The sequence below is a fragment of the Canis lupus genome, chromosome 12, assembly GCF_011100685.1.
Source record: "Canis lupus familiaris isolate Mischka breed German Shepherd chromosome 12, alternate assembly UU_Cfam_GSD_1.0, whole genome shotgun sequence".
Classification (NCBI taxonomy): Eukaryota; Metazoa; Chordata; class Mammalia; order Carnivora; family Canidae; genus Canis; species Canis lupus.
Genome location: NC_049233.1, coordinates 65,108,723 through 65,123,376, shown reverse-complemented (window position 1 = coordinate 65,123,376; position 14,654 = coordinate 65,108,723). Strand labels below are relative to the sequence as shown.

General features: G+C 48.7%; 1 protein-coding gene across 3 annotated transcripts in view; it reads right to left on the bottom strand.

Moving 5' to 3' along the window:
* SOBP (sine oculis binding protein homolog) overlaps positions 1-14,654 on the bottom strand; it is a 162,231-nt gene that overhangs the window by 11,778 nt on the left and 135,799 nt on the right. Inside the window, exons 6-7 of one of the 3 annotated variants that reach the window (XM_038554866.1) lie at positions 7,539-9,555; positions 5,150-5,857 (exon numbers count right to left, since the gene is read on the bottom strand). In XM_038554866.1, coding sequence (XP_038410794.1) covers positions 7,561-9,555 — 1,995 coding nt within the window. In that variant the 3' untranslated portion in view covers positions 5,150-5,857; positions 7,539-7,560. Of the gene's footprint in view, positions 1-5,149; positions 5,858-7,538; positions 9,556-14,654 lie in introns of those variants that run through there. The other 2 variants (XM_038554867.1, XM_038554865.1) reach the window with 2 other exon arrangements.

Sequence of the window (14,654 nt, the reverse complement as noted above, 5' to 3'; positions counted from 1 at the left end):
ATATCTTGAAATTACTCTAAATATGGGTTTAAAATATCAAAAGGGCTTGCTGATGGGATGCAGAACTTTGCAGAGAAACTTAAACCTGATCGTTCTTGCTCCCACAACACCCAATCTGCACAATTTTTAAAGTGTGCGTGTGTAGATTTCCTTAGAAGAAGATCATGTTACAGTCTGAATCTCCAAAACAAGAGTTGAAGGATGAAATATAAGGTTTCCCTTTCTCTCACCAAATGCAGCTCAGCCACTTTGCTTCTAGATAATTTGTTAGTGTAGGTTGGCTCAAATTTAAGACAGTAACGTTTTAGAAACACATCGAGAACTCAGCCAGCTGCAAGGAGGATATCATTACAAATTGAGACACATGTTGTATGGGAATACCATTCATTTTCAATACCAAAAACATGTCTGGGGAAATAAGCCATGCAAATGAGGGAGAGATATACTTTTTAATTGCATTTTTGGGATGTTAGGTCAATGGTTCATATCGAATGAGTCCATAAAGTGTGTCTCTCCCTCCTGTTCTGTAAATGCCATCACATTCTTACCTCCCTTTTTACCCAGAACAAAACACAGCTTGCTATCAAAGAGACCCAACACACCAGAGGTTCAAAGGGAGAAATGATGAGACATCCAGCAGCACAGCCAAAGAGCCAGGTGGAATGAGGCTGGGGAGCGCCAGGCACCTCCCATTTGCCCCGGTCTGGACCCCGCAGCTATGGGGAAAGGCAGTTCCCTCTCTCCCTGTTGTGGGGGGGGGGGGGGGGCATTGGGGCAGCTTGGTTGAACTGCTGGCACATGCTTTTGCTGACACCGTAGCTCAGTACCAAGAGCCAAGGGTTCAAAGATCTGGGGAGCAACCTGACTGGTTTCCAACCTAAGAATGTGTCATGCACTCAGGAGCCACTCGACAGCACAAGAGGCTGACTGCAAGTTTTGGTTGTTATTGTCGTTTGCTTTTGCTCCAAGTCATTGTCACTGGAATCTTTTAAATGACCCTTGAAATAATCTGTGGGTGTCCGTGAGTGTGTGCCTGTGCATGGGTTCCCCCTCTCTGCGGACGGCCTCACGGTCTCAGTCGGGAACCCCACTCCACCCCCCGTCAGGCAGCATGCTGTGGACACCCACAAATTTGGAGGAGAGGCCTACCCAGTTAACATTCAGAGCTGGCGTCTGAGACGGCGTCCACCCCTTTGCCGTGAGAATGGGACCCTGTTAAATGAGGCCCACATCACATCATCTCTTTTGCAAAGCTAAGTGAGTTGTTTCTCTGAAAATGGCTTTCTTTTATGCTTTTGAGGCTTTAAAAACCAAAAGTTTACACGTGCAGAATGCATCGCCTTAACACGCATTCACATGTGAAGGGCTACCCTGGAAACCTGCAGCGAAGAATACAAAATCGTTCTGTGCAGGGCAGGGTGAAGGAAGGAAAACACAACGGCCACCTTTGTGGCCCTTTGGCACAACCTCTTTGGCACAAGAGAAGCTGGAGAAGGCAGCGTGCTGGGGTGGAGGTGTCTCACTACATGAGGTAAGTGTCCCGGGCTGTGGTGTATTTTGGTCCTCAAACACCTCTGCCCCTCCTCAAGGCTTGTCTGCACCAACGTAGGTGTAAGTGATTGAACCATGATGCCCAGGCAGCAGCTCAGGCTGGCAAGGGGAGGATTCATTGGAAATCAGACGGGGAATTTCTTTCCAGTGCCTTTCTGAGCAATGGTTTGTTAATAGGTGATGGAATGCTTTCCCCTCTGTCCAGGTGAAGAAGCATGCTAGGGAGCTAGGGAGCTAGGGAGCTAGGGAGTTACGGAGTTAGGGAATTAGGGAGTTAGGGAGCTATAGAGTTAGGGAGCTAGGGAGCGAGGAGTAAAATGGGTAACACTTCCAGACACAGTGACATCAATGCCTTAGTGTCTACTGAGCCGTCCACTTCCCGGGCGCTGGCCATCCTGCTCCCTCGGCCTCAAAAGCAGGGTGGAAGCTTTTCCACTGAAGGACAATGTCTCCCACTGGAGTAGAAACTTCCAAAGCTAGGGGCCTGGGAAGCATCTAGCTTGTTTCTTTTCTTGCTTACCTTTTCTTGTGCTCATGGGATATGAAGAGTCCATACAGCCTTTTGCCTTTGGTCACTAAGGCCATCTTCTGAGGCAAGTGCTACATTACGGAGCTGTGGACGGTGGTTCTGCAGACATCGGGTCCACAGAAAATACTGCTGAAAAGAATTCTGTTTTAAGGGAAGCTTTACCATTAAATCGGCTTCCTCCGAGCGACAAGAAAAATTCCAGCTCAGATATGGCTTAGTGATAAGATAATCCTTCAGAGATGTCAGGCAAACTTCTGAAGCCAAAATCTATAGACCTCTCCTCCCAAGAAAATGCCTTGTGCACAGGTATATAAAACTTGCTTTGAAATCCCAGTGGGGAGCAGCTGAAGGCCATCCATGGACTAGTTCAGGGAGCAGGAGACCAGCTTAAGGGAGCTGCCACATGAGCCGGAAGGCCTGGAGCACGGCTAGCACGAGCATGGCACCTGCACGCCCCTGAGACTCCGTTCTGCAAAGTTTGCACACTAAGCACTGTGTCACCTCACCCGAGTCCCAGCCCCACAAAGATGGAGGGTTATGGCTACATCTGAAAGAAGTAAATACCCGGTCACGTACGTCATTTCCTAGTCCATCGTAATCTGATTGAAATAACATCCAAAAGCCAGATGCTTACATATGGAAACCACCCCTGTCCACCCTCAATTTTAAGGGTTAAAATAGAGCCAGCGGCACTGAACGAGATCTTGACCCTGCGCATTCCAGAAAAGTCTCCCGTACGAGTCTGAAATGATCACAGAAAGCTCGGGCAGGTCCTCCCCCACTCACCCGTGTACATGATGCGGACCTGGTGGTTCCTCTCTGGCTCTTTGAATTACCCCTACCCGAACTGGACAGCTACCCGCACCCCCACAGCCCAAACTCGAACATCAGGAATTATATGGCCAATTCCCGCACACCCCATAACCAAGTACTGTTGGTTAAGAATCTCCAGTCTGGCCTAGGATCTGAGCACATCGCTGATTGGACTCATCTCACCTCACTCTCAGGTTTTCTTCTTTTCCTTGCTTTTGTAGGACGCACCCGTAGCAGTATTTAGAATGTATGGGGGATCCCTGGGTGGCGCAGCGGTTTAGCGCCTGCCTTTGGCCCAGGGCGTGATCCTGGAGACCCAGGATCAAATCCCACGTCAGGCTCCCGGTGCATGGAGCCTGCTTCTCCCTCTGCCTATGTCTCTGCCTCTCTCTCTCTCTCTCTCTCTCTCTCACTGTGTACCTATCATAAATAAATAAAAAAAAATAAAAAAAAAAGATATATAAAAAAAAAAAAAATAGAATGTATGGACCTGACTTCCCAGGCGGTCTACCCTCTCCAATTTCTCAGCTGGAGAAACTAAGCTGCCAAAAAAAGTTACCTGTCACCTCTTGATGAAGCCCCTTCGGAATTCCTGATGAAGCCAACACCGCTCCCCTCAGCTTGAGATAGTCCTTCCTGGGACTGTGGCTCCATAACCAGACTAATAACTAAACTCCAAGATGCCACAGCTAGGGCTGCCTCCTGCAGCTCTCCCAGAGAAAACAGAAAGTGGGAGGCACCCCTGCTGCCGAGGCTGAGGAAGCACTGAGGCTTCGGGGCCAGGGAAAAGAGTCCCAGATTTTCTTCCTGTTTTAGAAACATGTAAGAAATCTGGAAGGCACGAAGGTGGGAAGTCGTATGGACTTGTTGCTCCAAGGGGATGGAAAAAGTGAGGGCGAAAAGGTTACTCATGGTACACATTTTTTCCATTGATTATTTTACTTAGAATATGTCATTTCCCTGGAAAATCGAGGAGGGGGGGGGATATTTTCTTTTGAATATCTTCAAACATTTGCAAATGGTTACTCTGAACTCCCCAATGTACCATAAACAAGTGTAAACTGTAGAAATTCAGAAAATGTACAAATACAAACAGCTATCCCCCAAGCTCCAAGGCAAAGACAAAGATGGGAGTATTCCATTTACAAATGGAATTCTTTGCGGATAGAATAGTTTGGAAAATGTTTATACGTTGTTTTTCTTATTATTTGGGGGAATATTTTCTTTCCAGCCTACAGAAGCTGCAGAACTGGTGTTTGGAGTCTTGAAAGTCGAAGATTAAAGGGAGATTACAATCTTTCAAAATCTTCGACTAAAACTTAATTAGTTCTGCCTCCAAAGACACTAGCTGCCCGTTGAAATCGTCTGTAATCATATCAACAGAGAATGAATGCATGAAGTCAGGTAACCAGGAACGGAAGCCCTTCAAAACTGGGGCGGGGGGGACGACAACAACAAAAAACCCCCCAAAAACACCAAACCTAGTATTTGCTGAGAACTAGCAAACATGATGGTTTCTTTGGAGAAAATCGTAGCTGCCTCGCTTACTGATTTGAAGAGAAGTCGGCTTTGAATCTGCCTAACATGATAAACAAACCAGTAATAGAGTAAGAGAACGGCAGGCCCAGGGAAAAAGTATGAAGAACCCCGACAAGTTACCAGCGGCCTCTCCAAGAGAAATAATGTATGAGTCACCAACGAGCACATGGAGAAATCACTCAGCTGCACCTCATCCACCACAACCGAGGCCAGTTTAATGCTTTCCCCTTTGGCTCTAACTCGTCACCATCCGTGTTCTCCGTCAGGGCACAAAAGCCATGCCGCCCTTTATTTAACGGATGCATTTCCAATTTCCACAACCATATGAATGGGCTGGGTTTCTGAAGGCACCGAAGAAAAACAGCACCACATGTGCACAGAAAATCAGGAAGGGTCAGAGAATGTGAGTGAATTACGGCGGGTTGAGACTGTGCTTCCAGGTGACATGCAACTCCAGAGGGCAAGAGGAAATGTGATTTAGTGAAGGAGAGGCAGTTCACCGCCCCCCTCCCGCCGTCTTAAATCACTTGCCTTGTCACCCTGCTGAAGCTAGCGAAGCCTGAGTGTCTCGGACTTTAGAGAAAAGCTGTAATTTCTTGGGGGACCCATCATAAAAAGAACTCTCCAGTCTCGAGGGGCTATGGGCAATTTTGTCACTGCATCTTCGGAAACTGGCCGAAGCCAGGTTAATATTTTTAGTAACGACTCTGGTCCACATACGAGACCCTAGCCTGACTCTTTATTCAGAAACATTTATCATCCAAACAGCCATCATCTAGTTCATGCTTTTATGTTCTTTTGGGCCCGTGCTACTCATGGACCGGTGGCACTATTCTTGACCTGGTCACTTCTCACTCGGGTCATGGAAGTAAAATCGTTTACCCTCCCCTTCCTCCTGTAATGTCATCGGAGTGAGTGACATTAGAATCGTTTTTAAAATTACAATTCCCAATGCTTTCTGGCTTTCTTTGTCCCACACCTTCCTGCTACTCACTGCTTTATTAACCAGATTACATTAGTCTGGTGGAGACGTCAGGGGCACTGGAAGTTGTGGTGACTCTGAGAAGGCTGAGTCCATCAGTCTTCAGACAGTAGAACTTGTAGGTGTAAAACCCAGGAAGGAGGGTGAACCGATTTTTACTGTTCTGCTCCGACTGGCAAAGCCATCAGTGGAAGGAAACCTCAACCTACGGTGACCAGGAAAGCCTTCTTGCACCACCAGCAGCCCCCTCGAGCTGGCTCTATGCCTCCCAAGCAAACCTCCGGCTGCAAGTTAGGTAGGTGCCCACGTAAACATGCCAACTTGGAGACAGTGTCTGGACACGCCACATCAAGTGTTCTGGTCCACATTTATATTTCCCACTGTGGAGTAACGGGCTGGTATTCTAGGTTTGCTGTTGTTGCTGGAAAAACAAGAATTGAACACTGTCAAAAAGAAGAAAAAAGAATACTGTCTCAACACTCAGAGAAGCTGGTAGGTATGCTGGGTTTTTAAAAGTCTAGGAACTTTCCTCAAGACAAGGAAGGCGAATAAAAGACTTTTATCAAGCGGGGCCATCAAGGGACCATTTAGCCTGTTCTCTTACAGTGGTTTGAAGAAACTGCAGCTCTGGAGTCAGACAAGCTGGATTTGAATCTTGACTGCTCGCTAGCTTGGGCATCTTGGGCAAATTACTTAATTTCTACGTCTCGGCTTCCTCATCGGTAAAACAAAGACAAAAATAATTGCCATCCAGATCCAGACCCCAATAAATACTACTGAAAAACACTTACAAGAAGGCCTACACATACAAACGTGAGCAAGTGTTTGTGCTAGAAGGTCCACTTCCACCCAGACTTCCTTCCTCCCTGGGGGTATATCCCCCCACCAGACTGTACGGGTCTTGAGGGCAGGCGCTGCGTCATATTCCCCCTCTGTGTCTCCCAGCTCGTGGAAGAAGCTGCGCACAAGTTAGGTGCTCAATAAACGTTCACTCCTCTTCCTCTGCTCTCCACAAAGCCCCGAGAAGCCTCAACTGAATGTTAGCCCAACTGCCGTCTTCTGGGACAGCAGGCCTGCGTGTGTGGCAGGTCTGAGTTACATACTGGTTCCCCCACTTGCTAGCTCTAACTTGGACAACATCTCCATGCCCTATCCTCCTCCTTGGTGGGGTACAGAGGAGGCCCATTCCGCCAGGTGGTGGGAAGGTCAAAAGAGGCTACACATGCTAGTTCCTCTTCCCCTTACTGAAACTCTGGCCTCATTATCAATAGCTCGTTTTGGCAGTAGGCAGGGTTCCTTCTGGTCACGGGGTCAGACATAGGGGGACTCTCAGCCTCCTCGGAGGTGTGGCCCTTTCTCCCGCCGAAGCCTTCCACTGTCTGCAGCGGTGAGCGACCCACTGGGCCACTGGGATCGAAAAAGGAGAGACTGAAAAGCTGGTCAGCCGAGCTGGAGGCCTGCTCTAGGCAATGCTGGTGGGGGACCTGAAGGAAGAGACCCCCCTCCCTGAACAGGAGCCACGGCCTCGCTTCCAACGCTCTGCCAGGGAGATGGCGCTTAGTGGCCTGGGGTCAGCTGGCATCAGCACGTGAGAAGATTAGTTTTTCTTCTCCTCTGGCCGATGGAATCCAGGATTTCGGGGGAAAATCTGGTGAGTCGAGACACTCTGCTAACGAGCCCGCCAGCTCCAGGAAGTGTGGCCCAGCTCCCCTTTTAGGGCAGCCCTGTAACCTCCTGACTGAACATTTGAAGGGTCCCAAGTAACCTGTCCTTCCTCCCCAACGCCCTCCTCTTCCTCCACAGGGAGAGGAGCAGAGGAGCAACGGTTTGGTTAAGCACACGGCGTTCCAAGTCAGGTTCGCCACTAAAGAGGTCACCCCGGGGGGCGGGGGGGGGCATGGCCTCTACCTGCCGCGACTCGGTTTTCTCAGCTGTAAAATGGGGATGACGCTGCATCAGAACAAGGGCGCTGCGTCGGGGTGAGCACCCCGAGGTGCCCCGGGGAGGGGGGGGGGGGCCTCGCAGAACCTTGATTATCAAACAAGGCTCCGCGGCGGCGCCCGGGCGCAGGGCAGGTGCACCCGGCTCGGGGCGCAGGAGGAGAGCCCCGGAGGCCATACCAACCTTTTTTTTCTTTTTTTTTTTTTTACTTATTCTGATTTCTAATCCGGAGGCACCTGCGTTTGAGCGGAGGCTCCAGGTCCTCGGGCCCGGCGCCGAGCAGGGGCGCGGCGATGACGCCCGGCGCCAGGGCGCTCTTCTCCGCGGGCTTTGGCACCGGCTGGATCACGCAGCCCGCCTTGGGCAGCATCCGCAGGGCGTACGCGTGGTCCTCGTCCGCGGGGTTGTTGAGGTTCGGGTCCGACTTGTCGCCCCCCGCCAGGGCCTCCTCCCCCATCAGCTTTTTGGCCGCCTCCGCGTCCAGGTGGCAGTTGGAGGCGCAGTTGTTCTCCTTGACCGACTCCAGCTCGCTCAGGGCGGGCTCGTCGGGCGACAGCAGCTTCCTGGGCGGCGCGGGCGGCGGCGGCGGCGGCGGCGGCGGCGGCGGCGGCGGGGGATGCTCGGGCGGCGGCTCCGCGCCCTTGGCGCCCTCGGCGGCGGCGGCGGCGGCGGCGGCGGCGGCGCGCGTGCCGTTCACGATGACGTTGCAGGCGGCGGCGGCCTCCGGGCCTGCGGGGGCGCCCGGGCCCGGGTCGCCGGCGGCGGGCGGGCTGCAGTGGCCGTCCCTGCAGCCGCCGCAGGTCCTGCGCTCCGCGGCGCCGGGCTCGCGCTCCGCCTGGCCGTGCGCGTGCAGCGCGCGGTGGATCACGTTGTGCAGCCGCGCGCGGTGGCCCACCGTGAGGTCGATGACGCCGTCCTGCGGGCCCTGCAGCACGCCCGCGAAGCCCGGGGGGCTGCCCGCGCGCCGCGTCAGGTCCACCACGTCGCTGCGGCCGGGCTCGGCGGGCGCGGGCGGGGGCGCGGGCGCGGGCGGGGGCGCGGGCGCCAGGCTCAGCGCTTGGCCCGAGCAGCCGGGCGGCGAGTCCGCGGGCTTGGACGGGCCCTGCTTGGAGTCCCGGGGGGACAGGGAGCGCCCGCCCGGCTTGCCCCCCGCCGCCGACGGGTCGCCAGGGGCGCTCGGAATGAAGCTCTCCCCGTTGCTGGAGAATCCGTTGGGGGGCTTGGAGTCGTTGACGTGAGGGATGGGGATGGGGATGGGGATGGGCACGGGCAGGGGCACGATCACGGGGTAGGGCACGAGCAAGGTGGGGGGCGGCACCAGCGGGGCGAGCGACGGCAGCCCGAAATTCATCATCTGCGGCACGGGCATCGGGCCGTTGGGCATCATGCTCACGGGCGGGAAGGGGAGGCTGGGCAGGGGCGCGCCCGGGGGCGGCGGCGGCAGCAGGCCCGGGGGGTTCCCGGGCATGGTCGGGGTGCTGGGGGGGTGGATGTGGGGCGACAGCATGGGCCGGTGCATGGGGCTGGACGTGGGGCCCAGGTTCCGGGGGCCGCCGGGCGGGGGCCCGATGCCGGGAAGCATGGGGTTGGACAGAGGGCTGTTGGGGTTGGAGGCGTGGTGCGGTGGCCCGCGGATGAAGGGCGGGCGGATCTGCTGCATGATCTGCTGCTCCATGAAGATGGGCAGCGGCACCGGGCCGCGGTTGGTCATCACCATGGGAGGGCTGCGAGGCGGGACGCCGAGGGGAGGCCCGATGCTAGCGGGCGGCTGGACGGAGACGGGAGGGATGCTCGGAGTCTCGCTGATGGGCATGGACTTGGGCACTGGCGTGGGGATTTTAGTGACAGAGCAGTTGGCGGTGTCAGATGGAGAGACGGTGGTGGACGACGATGGGCCAGGGCCCTGGCTTTGGCCAGCTGCAGCCACCGGGGAGGGGGCCTTCCTCCGAGCATCTGCTAGAGGGATATTCCAAGAGTCTGGAGTGAGCAGCTGCACCCCGGTGCCTTCTGCTTTATTTTCCATGGGAGGGTGTAATGTGCTGCACAGCCCAGCTGGAAGATTGGCCTGTGTCTCTTTGTAGAAAATGTCCATTTTGTACTGATTGAGACATTTTGCACTGCAGAACTGAAGCCTTCTTTCCCCGTCCCCAAAATCCAGGTATTCTTTTGTGTGTCTTATGTGCTTACACCAGTCACATACCTACAACACAGTAATAGAAAAGAGAAACAAGATAAGCAATTTCCTCTGGTAGATAGTGTTTCGTGTTTCACATAAGGGTTCTTTCAAACTTTATCACAATTTTTTTTTCCCCCCAACAGGCTGAAGTGTTTCTTTCGGAAAGGCAACAGTCTTAAGTGTTTGTAAAATGATTTCTCCTCGGGAAGTCAGACTCGCTTTTTAAATAGTAACTCTCCAGAATAGCAGTTATCACCATCTAGCATTAAAAAAACAGCCGCCGCCGCCGCCACCACCACCACCACCACCACCACCCAAACCTGTGCTGTGCCCTTTCGGCTCAATGTAAAGGTGGCTCCGACAGAAAGGCGTACATCTATCTGCCTGCCCACGTATTTTCACTTGTCAAAAGAGGCTCGCTGTAAATATAAATGGAAATACCTGTGGAGAGGAGGATTCTCCAGGAATTTCGGTGGCCTTTGAAACAGAGCCCCATAAAATTCTCCTCACGCAAAGTCACTGTACGCTATTGACTGTGTTCAATAATGCAGTTGGAAAGGTTGTGCTGTGTTAACCAATAACACAAAGCGCGGAACATCATTATGTCTGGCTTCCAAAGGGAAACTTGGAATTAGTCATGAAGTCTGTGTGAGGTTTAGCTATTCCCAACCTGTGATGTTGCAGCAAGCTAGAATTATTTTTTGAGCTGTTTGCCCACTCTCTCTCAGTAGTCAGAATTTTTGGTGACATTTCTTGGCAGGCGGTCTTATTTAACAACTTTTCAAACACCAGAGAACGTTTTCCAAAAGTTGTTATGGCTTCCCCCCCCCCCCCTTCAAATCTACTCCTGGCAAACGAAAGATATCACCAAATTTATTTTAAAGTTGGGCTGCAGAACTAATTAAAGGCTGAGAGCTTTTCCCAATTGGAAATCACTAGACATCAAAGTTCAAAAAATAGTCATTCTCGGCTTCAGAACCCATTACTTTGGAGAAATTATTGTGATTTCATTAACACATTAATTTTGCAACACCATCAGCTCTCACAGATGGTGAAGACATGATCTACAATTCAAATATGACTCTTGTTTGCACAAATGTCTTTCCTTCATATGGCATTTTAAACAAGAATTAATATGAGTAATCTTGCCATAGCTATAAACAGATAAACAGATGTCAAAATTTTCAGTAGTTCTTTCAGTGCCTTACTTTTTTGACTGAAAAATTACACACACAATTTTTTCTCTTTCTTTCTTTCTTTCTTTTTCTTTCTTTCTTTCTTTCTTTCTTTCTTTCTTTCTTTCTTTCTTTCTTCTTTCTTTCTTTCTTTCTCTTGGTCATTTCCTTAGCTTAGCACTCAGTCATTACAGCAGCAGAGGAAGAATTCTGAAATGCAGTGCAATGGTGAGTTCCCTGATTTCAAGGCTCTCCTCCATAAGCACTGATTCCAATATTGCTCTGAACGGGACCTTGTTTCTGTTGAGGAGGGTGTGTCTGTTGTTCCTTTGTTGATGCATGTTGTGTTTTTTTTTTTTAACTATGGTAAACTGATAGCATTAAAAGATGATAACTTTTAATCACAATTGGTCACATCAACAATGCAAAAACAACATATGCTGGGCATTTGATTACTCATCTCATTTAACTCTCAGCTTTCCTTGACTGTAAACAGTGGTGGCATGCTAGTATGTGACTGGGGGTGTACACGCTTGTGGCAGATGTGGCTCTGTGTGTGCAAATCCACTCTCTTCCTTCTCACTTTCTTTTTTTCACTGATATTTGCAGGTAATATACTGCAAGGCGTGAGACCGAATAATGGATACTTATTGGCACACATTCATTTTCTGTGTAGTCTCATAATCAAATTTCAGAATCCTTGTTGCAAGAAGAATAATTTCAATGCTAATATACTTCTGCATTTCAGAACGGTATTTTCAGGTTTTTCTAGAATTACAGGAATTTTTTTAATCATAGTTGAGATGTCTACAAGTTTATGAGTAAGTGCAGAATTGCCTCTGATGAAAAGAAACACACAAAAATCCACCAGACCCTCAAAATTCTTATCTACATAAAGGTCAAATAAACTAGTAGTTAAACCTTGAGGCAAGTAAGTTATTATTTTTAAAACCTGATTTTTGTAAAGTTAATATATAATGATGTGACATTTAAATTCTTGTGTGAAATAAAGCCACCTGAGTCTATTTCAATATTAGGCATCCACAGAAAGCCTAAAATGTAAATTTATAAGCTTGAAGGAAAGGATCAGATAGCTTCTTTAATCACAAACTAAAAAATATTATCAATGAATTAAACTAATTAAAGTAATATGCCAAATTTTCTGGCATATTTCTTTTGGATCTTATTTTTTAACCATAAGGGGAAAGAGTTTTCTGAAATCCTTAATTGCTTTTTAAATTGCCAGATTGAATTATTTGCCTCCAGAGGATTCCTCTGTTTCCTCAAGCTAAATAAATATTTTCAAGTGGAGTCACAAAAAATAATCTAAATATAACTTAAATGTTCTCCCTTCCTTCACATCCTTCACTTTTAATAATTCAGTGATGAATAAGGAATACCCATAGATCCAACCAATTATCAAATGAGAATTCTCCACCACATTTTATCTATTTCCACATAAAAAGAATTTGAGACATCAAAGTTTTAAAGCAAAATTCTATTGCATCAAACTTTCTGGTTAAAGCAACAGCCTACTGTTTACAACTCTGCTTCCTGCAACATCCTAAAGTGTTTAGGTAATAGCGTGAAAGTTCATGACTGTCTCGTTTTGGGTAACGTTGAGTGTGAATGTGTGTGCATCCTTGCCTTATTAGATTTCAATTCAGAACACTGACCTGAAAATACAGAAGAGCAATCTTTCTGATGAAGCAAAAATTATTAGAGAAAAAAAAAAACCTGTCACTTAAGAAATAATGAATCAAGTCTGTCTTACAGGACACATCATTTAAGATGAGGTCAATGAATTTATGGCACAAATGGCTATATCATGTGAGGCAATAAAACACAGTACCATCATTCATTCTACATCTAACTAATGACACACTTCTGGTAATTAAAGATTTCATCATAGGAGCCTGAGCCGATTACTTAAGATGTGATAGTTAGGTGAAAATATATACTATAGATCTCTCTCTTTAATAGAATAACATTTGCATATCCATGAAATACACAGCATGCGTCTCATAAACTATGGTTTTCTGAATTGTGTGTTCTGGGAGAGTCTTCCTCTCTTTTTCCACAGGCAGCTTTAATTTTGTGTGTGTGTGTGTGTGACTTTTTGAGGCATTAGTTTTTTCTTATTATGCCAAGAAGTACCAAAATTCCTTCAGATATTTTAAAAGATAAAGATTAAGAAGTGCAGAGCTCAACTCACTGGGCTCTGGAATGATTTCCCCCTAATTCCATCCCAGCTTTGTTTCTGTTGGAATCTGGCCTCTTTGGTTCCACTTCTCTCCCTAACAGGTCCCAGATTGGACAGAGCTGAAGCTAAAGCCGTTTAACGATGGCAATCTGGGGACTGAACAATCAGCTAATGCAATGCCATTGAGCAAGACAGCTGAAATGCTTCGTATCACAAATACATAATGTATCACCAGGAAGACAAAAAGATCACAAAGGAGATAAACAAATGCGTATTCCATTCAACCCTATAACAGCAGTCCTCAAAAAGATTAAATTTACCTTCCTGGGATGTGTCCAATTCTAAACAACAGAATGAACATTTCCTTTAGTCCATTTAGAGTATTTATATTTTGGTGGCTGACTGCCAGGGTAGTACTTATAAGCTCAGTGGCCTGATGGATTCACTCCTTTCCTGTGAAATAAATGTGTGGCAACCTACACCGCTAAACTACTCAAAAGACACTGCCTCAGCAGAAATATCACTTGCTCTTGATAGAAGAAAACTGGAAGGCAGGACTTCTGGTTCCTATAACTCTTTCCATCTTGTATTTCCCCTGGAAAGAAAGAAAGCTATTCATGTTGGCAACTGAGCCTTTATTTTTATATAAACGTCCAAAGTCAAAGCCAAAGTATGCCATGAGGTTACCCACATGGGTATAATATATACATTCTGCTGGGCTTAAGAGAAGACTCGGGTGACTGGGGAGGGGGTCAGGGTTCCTAATTAACACATTAATCAGCTGTCGACTGTGGGAGTGAGGTTCACCCTTTAATGGAGCCCACGACCGCCTTCTGAGTGGTAATCTGGCATGAGGCAATATTTAATTAAGAAGCCCTTTTGCTGAAATCTTTCTTATCTGGGCAAAGACATTTGTGGCAATGGAACAATTAAAAGATAGTAGCAATCCCCTGAATGCCATCAACACTTTGAAAAATGACACAAAACCTTCATGTGCTCCTGACTTTCCACAAATAGAAGCACCCAGGTACCAACTCAGAAGGTATAGCTCCTTAAACGAAATTGTAGCTTGCCCTAAGCGGCTGGTTCTCTAGGTCTTGGCTTATTAAATGTGGATCTTACAGTCCACATGAGCTCAAGAAACAAACCAAACCAAAACAAAATCATGAGCTCACCCAAGAGTGAAGCAAAGGAGGACAGATAGACATCGGTGGTGGTGGTGGTGGGGGGGAATCAGCGTTTTTTAAAGAGTCTGCGGGCACCCTTCCTGTAGTCACCCCACAGCCTGAGTTGAGGGCTCCAAACTGACCCCACCTGGAGACCTGCTTCCAGCCTGACGATGGTTCCAGCAACTGTTTTTTGGGGGTTCGACATTGCCTCCACCAGGGCCCTAATTCAGTGCCCTCGGGCAGCAAAGGATGCTATGGAAATCACCTGGGATTTGGAATCGGAAGACGTGGGTTCGAGTCTGGGCTCCACTGTTTACTAGCAGTACAACTTATGAAAATCTCAGCTTCATTTTTTTTTTTTTCCTCCGGGAAATGGAACTAATAGTAACAGGCAGATCCCTCGGCTTGCTGCACGGTGCACTTTCTTTCAGTCCCTAGCCTGCCTCCCTCGTGGGTGCTGATGTCCCAGGAACATCCCATATGTTTAAGTTCCTTTTAACTTAACGGAAGGAGGACGTTTCTATGGCAATGTTAGTAAGGAACGGGAGAGCTTGTCCTGCACAGCTCTCCTGCGAG